This window comes from Ursus maritimus, unplaced genomic scaffold (genome assembly GCF_017311325.1).
Source record: "Ursus maritimus isolate PB19 unplaced genomic scaffold, ASM1731132v1 scaffold_17, whole genome shotgun sequence".
Classification (NCBI taxonomy): Eukaryota; Metazoa; Chordata; class Mammalia; order Carnivora; family Ursidae; genus Ursus; species Ursus maritimus.
Genome location: NW_024424119.1, coordinates 46,211,484 through 46,234,910, shown reverse-complemented (window position 1 = coordinate 46,234,910; position 23,427 = coordinate 46,211,484). Strand labels below are relative to the sequence as shown.

The following is a 23,427-nucleotide window of genomic DNA, read 5'->3' as shown; positions in this document are numbered from 1 at the left end:
TCTACCTCCAGATCTTTTTTATACCCGTGTGTATTTTTTGTAGAACTAGGACTGTTCGCAACCTTTCCTTTTGTTCAGTTGTAGATAATAAATATTAACCTACATTGTACGTTTTGGTGGCTGCAGAGCATTCTTTTGTATGAACGTACCATAATTTACTTAATCATCCCCCATTACGTGGACATGTAGGTCCTTTCCAGTTTGGGGCTATTAAAAGAACACCATATTGGAATCTTCGTACATATCCTTGTTTTCCTTTAATAATATTTAGTTGGTAGAACCCAAAAAGTAGGAGAGAGTATGGTTTCTCACGATTTGTCAGGACCAGAGCCGGGATCTTTTCTAGCCTCCCAGGCTAGGGATTTCACTAGAGTCCAGAACCCTGTAAGATTTTCTGAGTGCATTTTTCCGGGGTGAGGGTCTATAACTTTCAGATTCTTGAAGTGGCTTGGCACCCAGAGTAGACCGAGAGCTGGTGTTGCGGTCCCACGGTGTCCTCGTTCATGATGCCTCCCAGACCAAGTCAGGAAGACAGCGTGGTCCTCAGGTGTTTCTGAGTCAGCCCCGGGGAAGGTACTGAGAAGGTTGTGAGGTAGTCCCTTTCCTCCGTGAGCTCACCACGTGTGTCAGGGTTTAGCCACATGGATAAAAGTCAGCCGTGGGGGTCCTTTCTCTTGACTTCCCTCTGCCTGTGGGGATGAACCTACAGCATTCATTTCTTCCAAGGCCTTCCACGGTCTTCCTTGTCCAGCCCGCTACCCTCTCAGTGAGAGTGATGGTGATGATGATGATGATGGAGAAACAGTGAGGAAGGCTGGGCTTTATTGGCTGCATGTTCTGTGCTAGGCATGTTGTCAGCCTATGAGAAGCTGCTGTTTGTCAGCTTCATCGAATAAACAAGTAACAGAGAAGTGAATTTACTTGCTTGAGGTCATCCAAGGAGTGGCAGAGTCTGGATTTGAGCCCAGGCGGTTGGCTTCCACAGCCTAACCTCCTGACCGCCATGATGTGGTGCTTCTCACACTCCTGTTCGCTTGGGTGTCCCAGTCAGAGCTTCGGTGCTGCAGGCCTTGCTTGCGTTTCCCCACTTCTGGGACTTTGCTCGAACCAGTCCCTTTTCTAGAAGGCTTTTACTCTCTCTTCCATTCTAGAAATTCTGTTCATCCTCTAGGAAGCTTTCTTTGTTCACCCCAAGTGGAAGCAAAACTCTTTGGTTTGTTTTTGTTTTTGTTTTTTTAAATTTTGGGTTGTTTGTATCTTGCCTGTGACAGTTGCATCTGGCTTCATGATGGACATTCTTTGCCAGGTGGAAAGAACAGAACCTTTGGAGCCAGAAAGACTTGAGTTCAAATCCCAGCCTTATGCTTCTCTTACTCCTTTAATGGTCAGAATTCCTCTGTGAGGGAATAGTACCTATCTTGCAGAGTTATTTGTGAGAATTAAATGAGATTACTTAAAGTGTCTGGTATCCCGTCTGACGAGTCTTGGGAGCTCAGGAGGTGACAGCAATGATTTCTTGTGGGCATATTTTATTTCTTCAGAGCATAGCCTTCTGGAAGATGGGGGCCTTGTTTTGTCCTGGCTCCCAAACTAAGCTGGGGCCGTACTTGTAGTGTCCAGTCAGGGTTTGATGACAATATTGATAGTTTTATGCAGTTTGGATCTTACTCTCGGGCACCCTTTGGTTCAGTGTCCTCTAACTCTGTCTGACCCTCGTAGTGGGGGCTGGGAGGGAGGTGCCCTGAGCTCTGAAGGGACGGCTTCTAGGAGGAAAGGGTATTGGAGCTCGACCTTCCGTACTGGAAGTCGTTGGGGAAGGTATCTTAGGAGTGGTAATGGGGCATGTGGGGTCTAATTAGCATGGTGAACAGGCCATCAGAAAATGGAAGATCTTTCCTAAGTATCCCTAGAATCTGCCCTCCACGTGGCCCCTTAGCTTCTTTATACAGCGGTTCTTTCCTGCCTCAAAGGTGTGTCCCTGGTCACCTCCTCAAAATTGTCTCTGATGGTCTGGGCTGGCTCACGTTTGTTTCCTCTGCGGGCCCTCCCATGGTATCCTGTGTCGCACCTGTCACAGTCCTGGAGTGCAATCGTCTTTTGGGTGCCTTGTCCCCCTGCAGCTGTGAACTCACTGAGGGCAGGATGGCTCCTCCTTCGTCTCGGTATCCTCAGTGTCGGGAACGGGCGCCTGAGAGGAACTCTGCAAATGTGTTGTACAAATTACTAGTGGATGCAAAGGAAGGAACATTTGGGTCACGTAGGAGATGCCAGGCTATGATATTTGAACTGGATTCTATATGGTTGATGGATTTGGAATGGAGGGGGTACTGTTTCAAAAGAGGCTTTTCAAACAGCAGCAGTGTATGGGACGGATCAGTGCAGGGGGGACGGTGGGCTGACTGGTTACCAGACTGTCCTGTGTGATCGTTCTCTGGCTTGTTCCAGTATGGATGGGATAACTAGACGTCTTTTTGTTTAAAAAGATGAAGGCCCCCCACTGCCACCTACTACACAGCTTTTTGGTGTAGGAGTCAGATTCGCCTGGAAGACGGGAGCAGCGCCTTCATGACATGCTTCCTAAGCTTTGGGAACAGCCTGACAGATGGTACCCTGTCACCTGTGGGAAGGCAGTTTCCACCACGGAATTCAATGCATCACTTGTCATGATGGCCCTATGAATCCCGCACTAACAATTTGTCATTTGGTTCTAAAGAGTTCTGCTGTGGCAGGGGAATGGGCAGAATAGAATTGTCGTGGAGTCGTTACAAACCCCTCACAGGATGTCCTGTTTGCAGACGGAGAGACTTGTGTTTTGGATGGCCTCAGCGCACTTCCCTCTCTGGCCATGGATTCTGTTAGGAGTTGAAGAGAGGTTTTTGTGACAGTTATAAGACAAATTTATGGTCAGGAGTCCTAGAGCGCTAACAGGGTGCCCCAGACCAGCGGTCGCCTCCCCGGGGAGGTTGCTGAGGTGTGTGTCCGTGCTCCTGGAGCACGCGGGTATGTCGATGCTCTTGTGTGCGTGGCTAGTCTGTGTAGACTCCTCAGCCCTGCGGAGGGCCGGGCTGGGCAGATGGCCCCTCCTCGGGGTCTGCGTATCAGCACGAACGTTGCACCCTGGGCAGGTGCGCGATGGAAAGTGCTGACCTCTTCTTCTAACAACAGTTGTCTCTGCCCGTTCACGGTGGTCTTGTGCGCCCGGGACTTCCAGTCAGCGTCTTGGAGATGGACCCAGTCAGATGGCGATTTCCCCTCTTGACGAGGAGTGTAGACGACAGAGAGGTCGAGCCCATCCCCTGCAGTGGAGGCCTGTCACCCTCTCCCGACCTTCTGGGGAGCCAAAACGTCACCGCGTCGGGATGTAGTCTTGATCCGAGAGGATCAAGAGCTAGATTTGTGGTCGAGCTGGCTCTGGAGTGTCTCCAAATCCCCTGCTTAACTGGAGCGTAGAGTGAAGTAGGTGAGGGGATGTCGGAGGAAGAGAGGGGCCACGTCAGACCTCTTGGATTTCCACTTCACTGTGAAATGGAGAGCCTGACACTGTGCCAGTGTGATTGACGTGAGGCCAGAGGACGTCGGCGGTGTTGAGGAGTCGTCCTCGGGGACTGGCACCTGATTGCTGGGGGCCCGTGGGACTCCTTCCCGGTGCCTGCCAGCTCCCTGCAGCAGCCGGTGATGTTCAAGCCCTCGGACTGTCGCACTGGCTCTCCATGCCCACGGCTGTCCTGCTGGGGTGTTGAGGGAGCCCCCATAGCAACACCTGCCGGCTCTGGGAGCACGACGGTGGGGACCACGAGGCACGGGCAAACGCGTGAACCTCCGGTGCTCTTTTCCTCTGCGCTGTGGTGTTCGAGAACTTTCCCTTTTAGGAGTAGTTTTGAAAATGGAATGTGTGGGTGCAGTTTAATTATAGTCTCATTTTTCAAGTGCAGCTCTAGAAGGGTTTGTTTTTTTCTTTAGCCACGCGGTAGCTTCTTCAAAGAGCTCATCCCAGTCTGCAATTTCCAGAGTTCTGAAGTATTTTTAACATGAAGCTGTTAGTCTCTTTGAAACCTGGGCTCCTGTGTTTCCTTTCAAAGAGCAAAGGCTGCCATGCAGGGGAGAGCAGCGCATCTTTCACCCAGTTACGTTCTGAGCTTTATTTTGTTTTCTTTCGCCATTTCTCATCGTCACTCCCCTGCCGCAGGCCCTGGTTTATTCAGCTGCGCTCATACACTCCTCTCCCTGCTAATCCCACTTCTGAGAGTCTTTCCTAAGGAAATCATTTAAATGTAGATAACGCTGTATGTACAAAGATGTTTATTTCATTTATTTATAAAAGTGAAATATTGGAGATGACCTACATGTCAAAGAGGGGACTGGCAGAAGCTATGGTACATGCCTGCCTACCATGGAATTTTAATGCAGTCATTAAAAACTAGGTTTCCAAGGCAGATTCAGTGAGAAAAGTGCTTACAGTAAAATACGAAGGGAAAAGATGAAGTCACAGTACAGTGTCACCCGTGCCAAAATGCAGGGAAGAAAGAATGGAAGGAAATCCTTAACGTGTCCGTAGCGGGCACCTGGAGGACAGCGGCGTTCTTTTTCTTATTTCTGTTACCCATTTCCTGGAACGAGCATATATTCTCTTGGTATCAGAGTTTCTAGAGAAGGAAAAAGAACCTGCACCCAGCAGCTCCTTGGTGATCGGTTTTTAGATTCAGGGCTGTCACCTCCCTCCTAGAACTGGTGCCAGAGCAGTGATGAAGGAGCCTCTAGTCCGAGTGTATTCTTGGTGATCCTACGATAAAGAGCTGGGATTGTTACAAAGAGTATTTAAACAAATGGAACGGGGCCTCTGCAAATGTATGAGTAAGACATTGTTAGGGAACACTTGGTTTTTTAATTTTTATTTGTTTGTTTGTTTGTTTGTTTTTAATGTCTTCCTTCTTCTTGATGTTCTTTCTGCTTCCAGGAAAATCAGTCGAAGTGGACACGAGCCCCCAGAATGAAGTGATGGAGAGGTGAGTGTATGCCATTGGGGAAGACCGTGTGGTCGGTTTGCCTGCTGGGCATGCTGGCTCCCTCCTGTTCGGTTAGTTTCCTGCTTCTTGTGGGTAAAGCACAAACACGCTATGACACTGACAGTGGCCACGCACAACCAGGCGTGTGCTGTGTGCCCTGCAGCCTCCATCCAGTCGTTTGAGGCCATTCCTGGCGTCTGTCAGGTGCTTTGACGAGGATGACACATGCCTTCTATTGGCCCCTGGGTACCTGTAGGATCGATTTCAGATACCTTAGCCTGACCTTTGAGGCCCTTCTCAGTCTGACTCGCCTTTCTTTCTCTCATGCTCTCCATGCTTCCGTCTTCTCTGACTTTTTATTGTTGTGCAGCCCATGCCTGAACACAGGCTGTGCACTCGACTTCTTCCTGCTGTAGTTTGAAGATCCTTCTTCAGAGTCCATTTATGTGGCAATGAACCTGGCTCTCCCCAGCATCCCTGCCTCCCTTCTGTATCCCCGGATCAGTTATGCTTCCTGCAGCACTTGGCACATCATCACATTGCAGCACTGAGCACATGGCGTCGTAGTACACCCTGCATTTATCTTTCCGTTCCCAGAATTCCTCGGAAGAGGAAAGGAGCTAGCATGCCCGGGGTACTGGTGTGTGTCAGCTGCTGCCGTAGGCGTTCACGTTCATTCTTTCCGACCCTACCAGGCAAGCCTGTTATTCCCATTTTAGGACGGGGAACCTGAGGGTCACAGTTGCATGCTTGCCATTAAGAGGCGGAGCTGGGGTTTGAATTTGAATCTGTCAGACTCCCGAGCTCTTATTATTGTTGCATATTGCCTTTTGAAGACAAAGACTGTGTCTTGAATATCTCTACACCTGCTCCAGCCCCAACTGTCTGGCATGTGGCTGGAATTTGAAAAATGTTCATGGAATAAATGTGTTGTATACTTTCCTAATTCGGCTTGATGGCCCACAGGAAATGTCAAGGTCTCGCCCCCCTCTGTTCCCTTGTTAAAGGTTCTGACTGTTGTGAGTGCTACAGGTATTTCCCTCCTCTTTGGAGCAGTGAGGCTTTGGGCTTCTGGGGGTAAAATAAAGAAACAGAGACCAGAATTTTAGACTTTCTTGGCGTCACGAAGGCCACAGTGTCATTAGAGTGAACAGTGGGAAGCATCACAGCTCACCGGAGGACGTTTCAATCAGAGCTTCTGTACGTTCAGAAGAAATATTCCTTTCCCACCGCAGTATTTTCTCAGATCCCTCCCAGTTCAGCCCTCTCCTTCCATCCTTCTAATAACGGATCACCTCAGTGGCAGGCTGTGGAGAGGGCAAGTAAGGCCTCCCAGAGTGGAGACAGTCTTAACTGAGATCTAAAGGATGAGAGGCCTGGGGCAGGGATTGTCGGAGAGTGTCTGCGCACGAGGTGAGGGCGATGTGGCCCTTGTGAGCTGGTGCAGGGAACTCGAGGGTCAAGTCTGGAGAGGCAGGTGGGGCTGTGCTGGGCCGGTCCTCAGAGTCTGTGTTAAGGGTCCAAATTTCTGTGCTACAGGAAGAGGGGAGTCTTTGAAGGAGGATAAGCTGGGGCTAGACAAAGTCAGATTTGCTGTTGTGAAAGATGAGCGTGGTTGCTTGGAGAGGGGGCTGGAAGGAGGCAGGGAGCCTCTTTCAGCCCTTCTCAGCCATGTGTCACCCTTCCCATCTCTGACAGGTTGGTTTCTTTTCCTTCTGTTCTGCTTTTTTCTGCTGTAGGCTTAGCGCTTGCACGGGTCACTCCTAAGCTAATTAAATGGGTGCCCTTGGCCCATTCGGCACTTTTGCAAGGCAGCGGCAAGCCCGTGCATCCATCACGCTGTCTGAGCGAACTTGCATCTGGTGTTTACCTGTTAATGAATGCGTTGCAGCTTTGGAGTCCTTTGCTCTTGTCTGAGCTCATGAATAATGAGACAAGAAGTAATAGGAAAAAGTGGGAGAAAAAAAGAGCTTAAATTAAGGAGCTTATCTCTAATGGAGATGCATGTGGGCTTTTCACCAAGTTCAGGGTGTTTTTCCTCATGGCTCCCGTGGCTCTTGGGAAATACGGGTTAATAACCAGATGATTGCCAGAATGGTGGCGTTGGGACCTGCTTGGGGCCATGAGGGGTTTGAGATTGTTAAACCCATAAGGCCACTTCATGGGTTTGAGTTGGCCTCCTACTTTCTCCTGGGTCCCAGAATGAGCTCGGCCGCTTACAAGTTGTGAGACTGTGGGCAAGCTCACGACGCGCCTCAGGAGCCCCCACTCTGAATGAGGACAGTCATGCCTACCTCACAGGGTCTCTGGGGGGATTAAGTAACATGCCTGGTGCAGAGGGGGCACTTGGTAGGCAGCTGCCAGTGACGCATGCTCTCTCGGAGGGCCCCTCCCCGTAAGCCGGACAGGGGCTCCCCCCTTCTTCATTGGCTCCAGACTCAAGCCCACCGAGCGCTTTTTGTTTTTAGAGTGTTCTCACTAATAAAATGCTCTAGGGAAGCAAAAGGGCTCCAAAACAAAGTTGCAAATACGGGGAAATGACAAAGGACCGAGTAATCTTAAGTGTTCCTATGGGAAACGATTTCTCTTTCAATCCCGACGGTGAAGGTTGGAGGAAGACAGTGTAACCTACCAGCACATCCTCCCGGAGTCTCCTGAGCCGTCTGCCTCTCATGCATTGTCCGATTGTGAAATGTCCGAGAAGTCCTCCGTCCTCTCACGAGACCAGAAGCAAGACAGCGAGACTGGGAAGACCTCGGTCTTGGCCAACCATTTCTCTCAAGGTAAGCTAAGCTTTGCTAAGCATTTTGGACACAGCCAAGGTTTCCTGGTCTAAACAGTAATTTGCCATCTTGCCTGAGTAAGCAGAGTGTAGTGACATTTGAATATTTGTCTGATGAAGGGAGATCCTGCCAGGGCCCGAGCTGGTCATTCAGACTATCATTTATCACGGGGGAAAGCTGCGGTTGTTGAAAGTGTTGATGATGGGGGAAGAGTCATTTTTATTTCTCAATGATGACTTATTATGTGACTTGCCATTTCCTTGCTCTTCTGACAGGGGCAGAAACCAGGCTGGCAAGCAGTGAGGTTATGTGTCCGTTCCAAGTCTGGTTAATCTCCTGTGGTTCCTTTCAGACTCTTCCTGAGGTCGTGTCACTTTGAAGACCCTCGCTTTGAATTGTACCAGAATACCTAACCACCACCCCCCGCCCCCGAACCCCCGTTTGGGTATTTTGTAATTCTAGCAATCTGCAGTGTTTCCCTCTAGGGTGTGACCCTTTGTCCACTGGGTCAGCCCCTCGTCCTGCCTCTGACTGTGGGCTGTGGGCTCACTTGGCAGAACCAGCCTCCCAAAGCTCCGCCTGCCCCTGAGCTCTCCTTTACCTCCTCTGTATTTGCAGTCTTCATGCCCTCCTGCTGGGGTATTCGGTAGGGCTTAGTGTTTATAAGTCCATGTATTTCAGAAGTTCAAAGGACAGTATGGACCAGGGATTGGCAAATTTTTCCTAGGAAAGGGCAGATAGTAAATATTTTCGGCTTTGCGGAGCATATGGTCTTTGTTGTAATTACTCAATCCTGTTGTGGTAGCAGAAAGCAGCCATAGACAAAATGTAAATGAACGAGTGTGGCTCTGTTCCAGTGAAACCTTATTTCCCAAAACAGGTGGTGGGTGGGTTTGACCCAGGAACTGTGGTTTTCTGACCCGTGGTATAGATTCTGGACCTTAGCTGACATCCTCTGGTCTCGCCTTTCTTCCAGTGGTTGTTTGCAGGGCACCCAGCATGGACTCAGAGCACGAATCAGACCCTGGCACCTCCTTTCTAAAAGCTTTTTGTTAACACCTGATCACATAGAAAGAACTGTGGTTTTCAAAAATTTAAAATCTTTTTTAGCAACAACCCCCCCCCCCCCCCCCCCCGCTTTGTTTTGGATGAACTTTACACGGAGGCCTGATACGTAATAGAGATACGGGTGAGACTTTGTCCTCTGTGGTGGCTCTGAGGCTCCTTTGGGACACTCAGGGCCCAGAGGAGCACAGTTTGAAAACCCACCTAGGGCACCAAGTGCTCTGTTTGATAGAAGAGAGGTGTCAGCTGGGCTCCTACTAGTAGCCAGTCACCGCGATTTGCTTTCTTTGGGTTTCTGGCTGTATGCCTGTATGATTTCTGTGAGTTTCTGTGTACCGGGTTTCTCTCGGTTATTTCTGGCTCTTTGATCTGCCTTCTCCTACTGTGGGTCAGACCCATGAGTTGTTTCCCTGCCCTTAGCTGCACTTTTTCTGCACTGTATCAGCCTGGCAAGGAACCCAGTCCCTTTCCAAGAACCCCTGAGACTGTTTATGTGAGAGGAACACCCTCGATTGAGGGCTTGAGGAATTACAAGGGGGCGAGGGTTACAGTGCAGCAAGCCAGAGCTTTTCATGGGAACCCTTGAGATCCCTGTTGTTTAAAACCCTTCTGCTATGGTATGGGCACCTCGCTCTAGATTCCTCTTGCCGGCCTCTCTTTTTTCTACCCTCCCACATGTCTGCCACCCCAACCTTGGTTTATTTCCAGCATAGAACCCTGTAGGCATCTCCTTATGTCTTATTATTCTGGGGACCCATGACCTTGGGCTTGTCATGCCTTCCCAGTGCATTAGCAGGCACTTCCCTGAAGGGGCACGGTGCTCTCTGGAGCCGTCCTAGTAAGCCCACTCTAGCTTCTTGGGTTTGTTTCTCTTCAGACTTTTGGTCTCTGCATCTGTTTTTTCCTTTTGTCATGTTTATATTCTAAGTAGAGAGATAATTTAGTATTTTTCCTTTTTGCACTTGACATTCTATCATAAGCTTTCTGACATGTTGTTACATACCATCATTTTTAGTGGCTTTGGAATAGTCCGTTGAATGGCTGAACTGCAGTTTTCCTTATGTTCCCCTCTTGCTGAACATTTAAGTCATTTCTAAAATTTCACAATTGTGAACACTGCTGCAGGGAATATCTTTGAACAGGAAGCGTTCCCCTTATTTCGGCGCATTTTCTTAACCTAGATTTTGTGAAGTGAAACTACTAGGGCTGAAGATACACAGTTTTTGTTGGTTGCTTCTTGCAGGATTTATGGTTTTGAAGAGTTAGCATTTGTCAGAAGGATATTTATTGGAAGAGGGACAGATATTTTTCTCCCATTTTGTAAAGACGAGTCTAGTGTTTCCTTCTCCTTGGTTGGGGCTGCATAATTAATAAGTGGTATCCAGTTCGACTGGGAATGTTTTCTTAAGCCCCGTTGATGAGTCCGGCTCCGGGCCAGACCCAGTAGGAGGTGATGTGTACTGACGGCTGCTAAGCGTTAGTACCCCAGAAGCCGGCCGCGTGTGATATGGACATAAACCAGCAAGGAGGATTGCGCTCAGAATAGATAAGTTCCTGCCGCACTCCGTCCGGACTAGTGGCTGGAAGATTGGCAGGGCGGCAGGGCAGGGACGGGAGGGGTGGCCGGGAGTTTGCTGCAGACAGGGTCCTCCAGCGCCGGGCCGGCCACGAGGGCCTCATGCATCCCACCAAAGGACTCGCCACACTCCTGGCATTAATAGGAGATAGCTGAAGGTCTGGGAATTAAGTCGTCTCATAAACATTCAGATTCATGGCAGAATTACTATTTAATTAGGAAAAGATCTGTAACATTGTGCTACTTTTAAATGAAAGTCATTTTGGAGGAATTAAAACTGGGTCATAACATTAGTAGAATGTTTTAAAACAAACATTACTAAGACACACTGAGTGTACCGTAATTGATGAATTAAAGACATTAGTTTTGCCTTTGGATACTTGATGTGGTTATGCTTTAAACACTGATTCTAGAAACCTACCTCCAGATTGCAGCTGTGCTTCCTCCTTTCTTTGTTAAAGTGAGATGTGGCAGAGGCTGAAAAAATAGGACATGCTCATTGTAGAAAATTTGGGAAATTTAAATTTTTATCTATTATTGTTACATTGAGATAGAATATCGAAGTTTTGAAAAACCTGAAATCTACCACCCAGAGGCAACTGCTGTTAATATCTAGGGGTAGATTTTGTTATTTTGTGTTTATGTGTCTTTTTTGCCCACAAATTTTTAAATGGAGTTATAATTATGCTGAATAATCCTTGTTGCATCTGTATTTTTCTGTGATATTGTATGGTCTTCATAATATCATTTCAGTAGCTGTAGAATACTGCATCACAGTAATGTAACGTGATAGAGTTTATTTAATAATTTGAGTTACGTTCAGTTTTTACTGTTCTATAATAGTGCTTCAGATGAACATTTTCATGCATTCTGGCAAATGGTTGTCAGCATCTCTGGTGATCTCTTTGCACAGATTCCTAGAAGTAGAATTATTTGAGGAAAGACATTGGAAAAGAACCTTTCTGAGGCTGATGATAAAAATAGATCCCAAAAGTCACGCACATTTATATTCACGCGAACAGGATGCGCTCTGGAGAGTATACCCTTCTTACCATTTTCACTCGCGCTGGGATTACTGTTTTGCTGTGTTTTTAAGTCTTAAATGAATAAGCGATAAATGGATAAACGTATTCCTTCCAGAGAAATATCTGGATTCATCATGAAAGTGGTTTATTCCACTCTCGGGCAATTCAAGCAGACTTGAAAGTGATCTGTTAGTTTCACCATAAGGAAGATTTTAAATTAATATTTGATCTTTAGAAGAATAAAGGGCCGCATTAGAGTGAGCATTAAAATTGTATGGGATATAATTTTTCCATGTGATGTAAAACACCCTCCTTGTGGAGGTCTGCAGAGAACCATTACAGAACTGTGTCTGTGGGCTGTGGGCAGTCGCTCAGCCTCACCAAGCCCGGGAAAGCGTTGCCAGTTACCGACGATCTGAATACATCCAGCACGACTTGGAATTTTAAGATCTTTGCATAATCTGTAAATTATTCAATTTGTTGGGGGCTTCAGGCTTTAAATTAAAAATAACTCTCCTTCCTGTAGACTTAGTAATGGAACATATACAAGAAATTCGAAGTTTGAGGAGACATCTAGAAGAATCTATTAAAACAAATGAGAAACTTCGGGGACAGCTGGAACGGCAAGGGTCTGAACTCGATCCAGGTAAGGGAGAGCCGCCCCAGAGAGCTGTTGCACGCCAGTGAGGGCTTCATGTGGGGCGCGTTTGCCTGGGTCAGCGCGCCCTGTGTTGGGGCAAGCTTCTCACTCACAGGTGGCCAGAGAGGTTTCAGCCCGGGTCCCGACCTGGCTCCTTACCTCCACGGTGACCTCACTTAACACTGCGGACTATCAGTTACAGTAATTTATTTATAAAGTGGGGATAATCATCCCCGTTTTATCCCGTGGCGACGAGGGTTAAGTGAGCTGACCGGAGCAAGTGGCCCCGACAGTCCTTGGCACTGAAGGAGTCTGCTGGCCTCGGCACCCTGGATTGTGGCTGGGTCCTCCTCTGACTCTGGTCGCTGGAGAGAAACAGAGAGGTATTTTAAAATAAAACGGAGCAGTATTTCGTCTTTTCGTCAATAATGGATCTTCAAAGTATTAGCATGTTAGCAGTCTGGCGAGTGTCACAGGCTGGCGACAAGGTTGCCAGCATGCCTGCATAAAAACACAGTTAGGTCTGAATGGAATATTCTTCCATGCAGAACTTAAAAATATGTATTTTTCCCATAGGGAAGACATTCACATGGTTCGAAGCTTATTATCTCCATTCTGTACCCATTCATCCTACTCTCCCTTCTCTCCGCCCACCTCTGCTCGTTGTCTTCCACACCCTTACGGTGCTTTCTCAATGCAAATACAAATCTATGTGCTTATTCTCTCCCTCACCCAAAAGCTAGAATACTTTCTATCTGCCATTCTGTCCCTTTTTCATTGAACAATATATTTTGGACATCTTTCCTCATTGCTCCAAAGAGATTGTTTTCATTCCACGAAGAATGTGTCTTGAGAGCAGCTTTTGTGCCCCGGGAAAAGCTCGAGTTTGTTAGGGAGCTGCACTGAGCTGGGGGTGGACCCCAGCTCTTCTGTTTATTAGCTTTGGGACTTTTGGGCAAGTCACCCCGCCTCTCCCAGACCTAATTATTTTATAAAACAGCCATCGTGCGATTCAGTGAGGCAGTGCTCTGAATAGGGCCTTGCTCCGTGCCTCACTCAGTAAGTGGTGGTTTTCCTTGTCATTATCATGTAATTTTACTATTTTATTTTGTATGACATTATTAGTTTAGCATTGCAGAGCTCTGCAACAAGTGGGGACGCAGACATTTTTAGAGACGAAATAACTGAGTTCTAGAAAGATGTACTCAGTGGCAACAGCACTTGAGTCCTTGGACCCCTGGTCCAGTTCTCATTCCTATCTAGCGCATCATAGCCCTCTGCCTAGAAGGATCTTTCCAAAGCGCTGTGTGTACTGATGTGCTGTAGTCCGCGAGGTAAACAGAGTGGATCCAGGCCCTCCCACCCCCTCCCCCCATCCTGCTTCCTCCCTCTCTGTCACCCCAGGGAAATTGATTAACCTGAGTTATTAAGTCATATCAAACACAGGGAAGAAATACATGCCTGGGCCCTTCACATTCACTCGTGGTAATACCCGAATTAGATTCATTCTGTTTTGCATTTTTCCTGGCGAATCCAATTATAGAATTATTTGGGAGCTCAAATGGCCACCAGCTACAATGGAGCTGGCGATAGCTCTGGAGAATAATTCTCTCTGATGGGAAGGGTTACAGAAAGGCATTCTCAAAGTATTTACACGGGTGGAAAGACACGCTGTTCTCACCGTGTTGTCACAATCTCTAGAAAGACAAAGGAATAAAAGTGGCTCCGCCTCCCCACTGCTGTGAGGTGTTCATCTTGGGAGCAGGTCTGAGCCGGGCATGGCTCCTTGTGAGGCTGAGGCAGAGTATTGTTAAAAAGCGTCACCTCGCATGTTAACTTCTCATAAGGTGGAGGAGCTGGTAGTGACAGCCTTCCGAGGAGACCCCGCCAGCTCAGGCCCTGTCACACTCTGTCCTCTGGCCTGACTCTTCCTTTGAGAAGTGGCCGCCCTCGCTGTGGTCAGAGCAGACTTGTTCTGTAGGATTGTTTCCGTTCATGCAGATGGCACTTTGGTCCTGTTTTTGGCTCTAGCCCACCACCAGTCATGATCTTAATACAAATGATAACAGCAGTAATAATAACAACATGCATCATTTTTATTGGGCTCGTGGAGACTTAGGGAAGTGATATGATGAGCCTGAGGTCATACAGCTATTACGAAGCCAGAGCCATGATTCAGACCCAGGTGTCTCCGAGAGGACACCAGAGTTCATAGGGGAGAGAAGAGGAGATTGGCGGGGAGAGACACGTGTGAGTGAAAAATTACATGGCGTTGTGATTTGTGAGTCGTTAACATGAGGGAAGGTGGTGTAGAGCGGAGAGAGTGTGCAGCGTTGGCTTCTGGGAGGCTGGACATCCCACCGTCCTTACGGGGAGTTTGAATATTATCGGTCATCAGTTGTGTACCAGGAGTGCTTTCAGCTGCAGAGAACAGAATATGAGTAAAAACTGGTGTAATGGAGATTTATGCTTTCTTACACAACAAGAAATCCAGACTCAGGCAGTTCCAAGGCAGGTTTACTGGCTCAGGGACAGGATAGCAGGGCTTGGGGTCAGTCTCCAGGATGACCGCGGTAATTCCAAGCATCACGTCCTCTCAGCAGTGTCCACTGCATGGCAGTGAAGATGGTGGGGCTCCTCCCTGTCCTTCTCTTCTCATCCGGGTGAGAAATCTTTCCCAGAAGCCTTCAGCAGGCTTCCCGTCAGGTCTCATTGACCGGGAGTGGCAGCTGGCCATGTTCTAACTGTACCAGAGTCTGGGAAAGCAGCGTCTGGCTCTGCAGTGTAGTAAGGAAGGCGGGGAGGGAAGAGTGCCTGCCCCATGTAGAAAGCCCCATGCCCTCCGGAGGGTAGCGTGTTCCTGTGCTTTGAGCGTCATAAATGGTGCAGGCATAGAAAGCTGTCCGGCCAGAGGAAGGGTAGGATTTTAGGAGCTAGACCACAGCCTGGGCAGGTATTTATAGATGAGGAAATGGGTCAGAGTTTGTAAGTAATCTCAAACCCAGTCTGTCTGGCTTCAGACCGTGAGCTTTTTAATAAACACTTAGAGGCAGTGAACTTGAGCTAGGAGTTGAAAGACGATTGTGATTTTGACCAGTCAAGAGGAGCTGGGCATTCTAGGCACAAGGAATAAAGACCTCACTGTACAAAGTCAGGGAAATGTGTGACCGCACATTGTATGGGGGCACAGGCGTAGCCCGGTCTGGCTGCATTCGGGGACACTAGAGTTGAGGGTGGAGAGGGAGGGGGCTGTGCCCGAGATTGGCGTGTAGTCATGGAGATCTGAAGTTTGTTCGATTGCCTGTATTCGCAGCGGAGGGCCGTCTCGTGTTTCTGAGCAGAGACTATCACGAGCGGACTGTGTGCAGCCCCACCGGCAGAGTAGCAGGGAGGCAAGGTCGGGGTGCGCTGGTAGGGTCTGAACTACAGGGCCAGAAAAAGAGTGAGTCAGTGTCTGAGGCATTTGGGAGGAAGAACCAGCAGTCGTGATTGCCTGGTTGGGCAGTGTTGAGGATGGTTCCAGGTTTCAGCTCGGAGGAGGGGTGGTAGAGATACCGTCCGTAGGGGAGGGCAGAAACAGACCTGTTCACCTCTGTTCACCCTTAGGATGTAAGAATGGTGGGAGGGGGACTTTTGCCACCTCTTTCATGCCCACTCTCATTTCCCTTTGGGCTCTGGTGATGCCTCATCTGGTTCACAGCAGTGATTGCATGTTGTGTTTCCTCATTGTTTAAAACTGTTTTCTAGAAAGTTCCAACCATACTGATCTGGTGACCATAAATCACTATTTATGTGTGTTTTTATAGGGTCTACAAATGCTTTTGCTTATGGATCAGAGCTGCATAATTCTCTGACATCAGAGATCTGTTTCCTGAGAAAGCAGAACCAGGCTCTCAATACGATGCTGGCCAAGGGATCCAGAGGTAGGAACTAGAGGAGCCACCTGCAGCCTGGACCCCCACAGCCCTCTGTGGCATGGAAAGAGCGTATTAGAGTCTGACCAACCCAGATTCAAATTCTGTGGCTCTGTGACTTTGGGCAGGTCACTTAACCTCTCTGAACCTCAGTATTCTTAGCTGTAAAATAGGAGTACCTCATGGGGCTGTTGTGACAGTTAGCCCTGTGAAGCCCCCAGCATGGTGTGTCTAGTAAGTACACAGCTTACAGTGGAAGACAGAAAGGCTAGAAATCTATTACTGCCAAAAATCTCATCCAGAGATTCCCTCTTATCAGGAAGGTTTTTCCAGTATTTCTTAGGAAGATCCCTTCTCTTAATTGTTTCTTTTTAGAGCTTAGACCCTGAAGAGCTTTCACCTACATTATCTCCTAATACTTAAAATGTTTCTGGATGGAGGAATTATTAGTCCTGTTTTACAGATAAGAACCTGAGGCCTAGGGAATTGACCTTCCTGTGGTCCTGGAGCTAGAAATCGTAGAACTAGGAGTTGGGCCAGCTTCTCCCATTCTCCCTGGAGGGTATTGATGCTGCTTTTGGCTTAAGAGATAGAATTGAGACTTTTGAAGATCATTCATTCACTCAGCAAATGTGTCAGAGCCTGCGTAGACTAATACAGAAATGAGTGGGTCCTGGTCCCTTCCCTCGAGGGGCTCGTGGTCTGATGGGAGAGAGAGCCAGGTAACCCATGGCAGGCCAGCGTGACAATCAGCCAGGACAAAGGCAGGCTAGGGGAGCACAGGACCCTGGGGACAATGTCTTGACCCAGGGGAAGCTCAGCTTCAAGAGCTCAGTCCAGCAGTTTAAGTAGGGATTAGCCACAATGCCTAAGGTTCAGAAGAGCCCGGGCCTTTTAAATAGAAGAAGGAGAGCAGACAAAAAGCCTAGGGGTTAGTGGTGGGGAGAGTATAGACCAGTCAGAAATTGTAGGAAGTGAGTGTGGCTGGAATCTGAGGGAGGAAGGGAACGCTTGCTCAGAAATCGTCATGCCATGAAGGGTGGTTTCAGAAAAGCTGGGTCTGAGTCTTGGCTCTGGCACTGTTTGGCTCTGTGACCTTGAGAAGTGTTCACCTTGTGATCCTTTGTTTCCGATCTGAAAAATGGGGAGAAAAACAGTACCTACTCGGACGTTCGCTACAAAGATGAAATAAGATGATACCCGTGCAGGTCTTAGCGTAAGGCCTGCAGTCAGAGCTGCAGGATGTAAGAATGGGCCACCAGCGGCCCCGCGAAGAGCTGGCCTGGGGAGTGCTTACACCCCTCAGAGCTCTGGTGAAGCTTCGCACTAAGCCCTTTACGTGGAGTATCTCAGTTCATCCTCACAGTGACGCGTGTGGGGGAACGGAGGCACAGGGAAGTCAAGAAACTGCGTCGAGGTTTTGGTGCCCGTGGGCAGCAGGGTGCACTTGAACTCGCCACTCTGCCCCCAGGTCACGCTTGTAACTGCCTGTCTCCAGGCCCTGGGCGTGTTTTATTCCTCAGGGGAGGTGCTGTCGTCCCAGCCTGAGGAGTAGAAGGGCCCAGCCCTGCTGGCCTCCTTACCGGGGCCCTGTGACTTCCCTCACACCCATTGCCAGAGTTTGGAGCTGTTTCCTGCCTCTGTCTATAATTTATACCTACTGTTTGCTCTGCGAAGGCAAAGTAACTAGGTTTGCACGGCCCATTATTGTATAGAAAATTAAACAGGCCCATTTCATCCCAGTGACGTTTAATCTGCAGCCTTGATGTTGACAGATTTATCTGCCCAAAATGCATAAGATAATTGGAATGCCAAAATCATAAATGCCAGATTAAATCTCATTCTGCTTTGTATTCCTGGAGTGCTCGAGCTGAAGTGCTGTATTTGCGTAATAAGTTTGGAAAAAACAAATGGTCTCTTCTCAGTGGCGCTTTGTTGTGTTTGCAGATAAACAGAAGGAGAATGAAAAGTTACGGGAGTCCCTCTCCAGGAAGGCTGCGAACCTTGAGCTCCTTCAGCGAGAGTATGCCTGTGTGAAGGAGGAAAATGAGAGGCTGCAGAGAGAGGTCTGTGAGCAGGAGAGACACAACCAGCAGCTGCTCCAGGAGGCGTGCAGTAGCCGCAGCGAGCTGAGCAGGTAGGGCTCGGGGGGCCCCCTGGGCTGCGCCAGGCGTCCGGTCCCAGAGCAGGGCGCGCGCTGCCCCTGCCCGAGCACCGGGGAAGGCCAGCAAGCGCTCGGGCACGTGACGTCAGGTGGGCATCACACGCATGGAGCAGAGTCGTCCAAGTGAGCAGGCTGGGGCCTGCGGGGGCAGATCTCTGGTTTTTATCCAGGGGAGGTCAGGAGAGGCCTCTCTGAAAAAAATGGCATTTGAGTGGAGACCCGACGGCAGTGAAGGGGGGGGTGTGAGCTCTGCAGTAGCAGGGTGGGGAGGAGCTCATTTGTGACAAGAAGGGAGGGGGCCCTGGGGCAGGGTATCCTTGGCCTGTGCAGGGCAGAGCAGGGAGGCCAGTGTGGCTGCGGGGAAGGGGGGGCGGAGAGATGGCTGGATGCCCAGTCCCGCAGGCCCTCGCAGCCCTGGGAGGGATCGGCTCATGCCTGGGGAGGCCGTGGGGAGGTTCCGTGCTGAGGGGCAGGAGGCCCACTTAGACATTAAAGGGCCTGTACGGAGGGCCCCTAGTGCAGTTGTCCTGTCCCACGTGTTTCCAGTTGTTCCTCAGAGCTCGGGAGTGCCCCGCTCTTCCAGAGTTACCGACGTCACCCTCGGTCGCCCAGGGGTGGTGCGCTGACGTAGCAAGATCATCGTCTTGCCGTCACATGGTGCGGGCCCCTCCCGAGCTCTGCACCCCTGGCTGAGCCGTAACCTTGTAAGCTTCGCTTCCTCGCATCCCTGCGCTGTGGGGCAGATAGCACGCAGCCGTCGGGTGGCTGTGAGGACGACACAGGGTAGATAACGCACATACGGGGCCGGGCCCAGAGCAGCACTCGGGGAAGGGTGGCCGTGTGTGGAATTCTTACCCACCCGCGTCAGGCTCGTCCACACTCTGCGGGCTGCCGGTGGAGGGGCCCGGCCTGTCGAGTCAGTCAGTCCCTGTGTGTCGGAATTAACATCTCCTCCCTGTGGCCGTGGGGCCTTCGCAGGGTGCAGGAGGAGGCAAAGTTGAGGCAGCAGCTGCTGTCCCAGAACGACGAGCTCCTGCAGTCCCTCCGGGTGGAGCTGAAGGTGTATAAGAGGCTGGAGGAGGAGCACAGGAGGCTGAGAGGTACTGGGCGCGCTGTGGCTGGGCTGTGAGCTCACTTCAGCACCCTCTCCCGAAATGCTGTCGTCACACCCCCGCTGGGTAGAGGGGGCACACTTTGCCGCAAGCCCTCTGGCCCACTCTTCTTCTGAAGCAGCTAGAACCATGGAAGGACTTGGGCTCGGGAGCCGGCCCAGCCAAGGCCTGGATTCTCATTGCCCCGCCTCCCGGCTGTGCGACCTTCAGCAGGTCACCTCCCCCCTCTGGGCCTGCTTCTTCCTCCTTAAAACGTGTCTTCTAATACTTAGTCTGTAGAGTTGTGAAAATTCAATGAGATCATTTATGAAAAGCATCCTACCGCAGTACACGGGACATAGCAGACACTCAGGGAGTAAGTAATTTGATGATGAGTTTTCTGCTAGAGTGTGTTTCTTTTTGCCCATTCATTCGGCCAATATTTCTGGAACACCTACCACATGCGGGGCATTGCTGTGGAGATGGTTGTTGGCCCGGGTCCTCTGACAGATACCAGATCACAGCGACTTGACTGCAAACGCCAATGTTTTAGAATCAATTTTGAGGTGTGGTAGTGTTTTTTTTTTTAAACTAATTTTCCAGATGGTTTCTCCCTATTGAAAGTTTATCTAGAAAAGGGTCACCTCACACCTTCCATTTTCTCCTCAAGTTGCTTTTCTTATTCTTGCTGTTGTGCCTTTTTTAATATACTGTGGCTCTTAAAATCAGCCCCTTTCATTCTATAATTCCAGCCCAAATAGATTTTATTACTACTAGACATAATTCCGGGTTTGGTGTGCAATTTGCTAGGCTTTTATGGCCAGAAGCGAAAATTAATTTCCAGCTCTTATTTAGCCTGTGGAATAGCAGCAATTAAGTCTGCCAGTATTTTTGTTTTTAAAGTCAAGTTGTTATTTTAAATTGTACCTAGTTCTTAGGAAGGGGAGGGTGGTGGTGGTGGCGGGTTTAAAACACTGTTGAGCTCCTTTGATGGCTGACCCTTTGGTGGTGGAAGACGTCAGGGTTTTCCCCTTGCCCTTGTTTGCAGAGGCTGGAACAGAGGCGTCAGGAGAAGGCTGGAGGGGGCAGGACCCTTTCAGTGACCTGCGTGGTCTCCTAACGGAGATCCAGGCTCTGCGGGGACAGCTGGAAAAGAGCATCGAGACAAACAGCATGCTACAGAGCAAGCTGGAGGAGCAGCTGGCGATGGAGGGAAAGAAGGCTCAGGAAGCAGCCCTCACCGTGGCTCTCCAAACCCTGTCCGTCCCCGAGTGGCCCCCGCAGCTGGACAAGCACGGTACTGCCCCTGCGCCTCCTCCTGGAGATTGCAGCCCTGTGTGTGTTGGCGGGACACGGGAGCTTCTGGGTGGTACCCTTGCCCCACGAAGCTGTCCCTCTGTTGGCAGCAGACACCCAATGCCCCAGAAGCCAAGGGCCTGACTGCTGCTTAGCTGTCACCTTTGGCAGGATGGTGTTATCACCTTCCGGGGCCTCTTGGTGGAGGGAAGTGGAGTTTGGGTTGCCAGCGCTCTCATCACCTCCAGTTGCGTCCCCGCGTCCATTCAGCCCTGCCCATATCACTCCACTGCTGAAAATCCTTTTCAGTCCCTCTTACTGCCTTTCAAAGAGAATCTAAACATCTTACTCTGGCTCTCAGGGTCTTGGAGGATCTGAAAAGCATCCTGGTAGGTTTGAAAACTGCTTCTGTTTTGCAATTGCTCACGGGTTTATTGTCTAGCCCTACAGAGGCTGTGTAGGGTCGCAGAGAAAGGACAGGGGGTTCCTGTCACTCGTCTGTCATTTGCCCAGCACTGGGCCAGGAATAAGCCAGCAAATGGTCAGGCTCAAGGCAGTCGGCCGGGCCATCCTCTTTGCTCTGTGGATGAAGGAACTAAGACTCAGAGAGGGTACTGGACTTGCCCAAAGCAACACAGAAAATAGGTGCCAGAGCTGGAGCTATAAATGATTGTTAGCTCCCGAGACCAGTGCTGTCCCTGGAGGAGCGCCTGACTTCGTGGAGCCTCAGCCTCAGCCTTGGGCCATCATCCGAAGACCCGCAGGGCAGGTGCACACATCCAGTGGGACAGGGAGTGTCCGCATACTTTATAAACAAGCGTTGTATGGAAGTTTGGAGTTCATCTTTCCTGGGATTGGGAATTCTATCTATTGCCTGTAATTTTAAAAAAATTAAAATCTCTTGGGACACCTGGGTGTCTCAGTTGGTTAAACAACTGCCTTTGGCTCAGGTCATGATCCCAGCGTCCTGGGATCGAGTCCCACATGGGGCTCCCTGCTCAGCGGGGAGCCTGCTTCTCCCTCTGCCTCTGCCCCTCCTCTTCGCTTATGCTCTCTCTCTCTCTGTGACAAATAAATAAAATCTTTAAAAACAAAAACAAAATCTCTTAAAGAGCACCCAGTCAGCATGCTGTAGAGCTTGTAGTGATTGGTTTATCGATCGCTCCTTGATGAGGAATTTAAAATTGTCACCAGAAGATGATGTGATGATACGAAAAAAAGAAAGTGGAAAAAAAAAATCCTTCGTGATTCTGCAGAACGATATTTTGCTTTGCATATTTCTCTTCCTTGGGCGATCACATGCAGGCATGAACTTACATTGTTATGTTGTGTTTTGTGCCGTTCTGCCTCCTTTCTTTGTTTTTGCCCAATATTACATCGTAAGTGTTTCCCACCCTTTCACACGGGCTTCCTGATTACTGTTTTCAGACGACTCTCAGTCACAAAACCATTACCGTGGTGATCATTAAAGTGGTCTCTGATTTGGAGCTTTAATAAACGTCGATGTTAATGTGCTTTTTGCTGTTAAACAGCATTCTTAGGATAAAAGTCCTACCAGCAGAATATCAAAGGGTTGGAAAGGAGCCATGTTGCTGCCTTCTGCATGGGATGGCCATCAGCAGTGGGTATCTCTGCTTTAAATATAGGTCTGCTCCTGGCCCTTCTTAGGGTTTGGCGGAGATGGGACCAGTGGGTCTGTGGGGTGCACTGGGGAGTTTGGGGCAGGGAGGACGATTCAGGGCTGGGGCTGCCCGGGAGGGAGAGCAGGGGCAGCTGAAGTGAGGCGGCCACAGGACAGCCTTTGCCTGCTTCTGGAATTTGTCTAGGGTCAGCTGTGGGTGAGCCTCGCGGGAGGCACTCAGGAGAATGTGTTCTGAATCCACAGGGCCGCCTCAGTGCAAAAGTGTCCTCCAGAGATGGTGGGAATTCTGCCGTCGGCAGCGGCCTCTCTTCCTCTGCAGAAGATTTTCCAGGATTGTATTTAGTGCACTTGTTTGAAAGTTCTGCTCTAAGGATGGCTGGTTTGGGCAGAAAGTGATTCCTCTCAGGGGCCAGCTTCTCGGCCCCGGAATCGAAGGTGGCCCTCGGTGGTACTGAGGGGCCCTCCGAGGTGCCTGGGCAGGAAGGAGCTGACTGGCCGTCCTAAGCCCTGGACACTGGGCATGGTCCTTGGTCTTCACTCGGCTGCCAGCACTCTGCTAGTGCTGGGTCGTCTGCTCCTCCCTGAGGCCTGAATGACAGTGCCGTCCTGCCCCCTGCGCTCCTGAGAGTCAGACGTACAAGCAGTCTGGATTTCATGGTGTGGCAGATCGTCTGGGACAGCATCTAACTGGCTTTGCCTCTGACGCTGTTCACTGCATCACTTCCTAAACTCTGCTTTGGGTCCCTTTTGTCTCTTGCTTGGATGCCTGGACAACCTCTGGACTCACCCCTCCAGTCCAGAGCACAGCCCTCAGCTCAGCTTGCCTGGCCTGATGCCCTCGAGGGGGTCCCCACAGTCCTCATGGTTCCAGCCTTGCGTCCCACTGCGGCCCTGCCTTGCACCCTGGGCCCAGCCTGCCACCTGCTCGATCCTCCCTCCGTGCGTCCTGGTGGTTCACTCCTCTGTGCCTGCATTATGTTCCCTCCTCTGGGCTGGCGCCCCTCCCTGGGACCGCACGGGCCTGTGCTTCCTTCCCTTAGTCCTGACCACCTAGAAGTGAAACTGCGTGTTGACTTGCTGGACAGGAGGGTCCTTCCAGAGAGGATGCTGGGCCTGCTCACTCTCTGTCCCCAGGGTCCCACAGAGGGGATCCCAGTCCCAGGGAAGATTTGAGTGGATGCTTGTGTGTGTTTGGTACAGTACTCTCATTCAGTTCTTTCTCAAACGC

At 49.9% G+C, this 23,427-nt stretch overlaps 1 protein-coding gene across 5 annotated transcripts in view; it reads left to right on the top strand.

Annotated features, from left to right (window-relative positions):
- The window catches only part of CDK5RAP2 (CDK5 regulatory subunit associated protein 2), a 162,496-nt gene that overhangs the window by 126,384 nt on the left and 12,685 nt on the right, over positions 1–23,427 (top strand). For 3 of the 5 annotated variants that reach the window (XM_040631799.1, XM_040631798.1, XM_040631796.1), the window contains 7 exons: positions 4,955–5,003; positions 7,611–7,786; positions 11,979–12,098; positions 15,899–16,015; positions 17,954–18,143; positions 19,149–19,270; positions 20,310–20,558. In XM_040631799.1, coding sequence (XP_040487733.1) covers positions 4,955–5,003; positions 7,611–7,786; positions 11,979–12,098; positions 15,899–16,015; positions 17,954–18,143; positions 19,149–19,270; positions 20,310–20,558 — 1,023 coding nt within the window. Of the gene's footprint in view, positions 1–4,954; positions 5,004–7,610; positions 7,787–11,978; positions 12,099–15,898; positions 16,016–17,953; positions 18,144–19,148; positions 19,271–20,309; positions 20,559–23,427 lie in introns of those variants that run through there. The other 2 variants (XM_040631797.1, XM_040631801.1) reach the window with 2 other exon arrangements.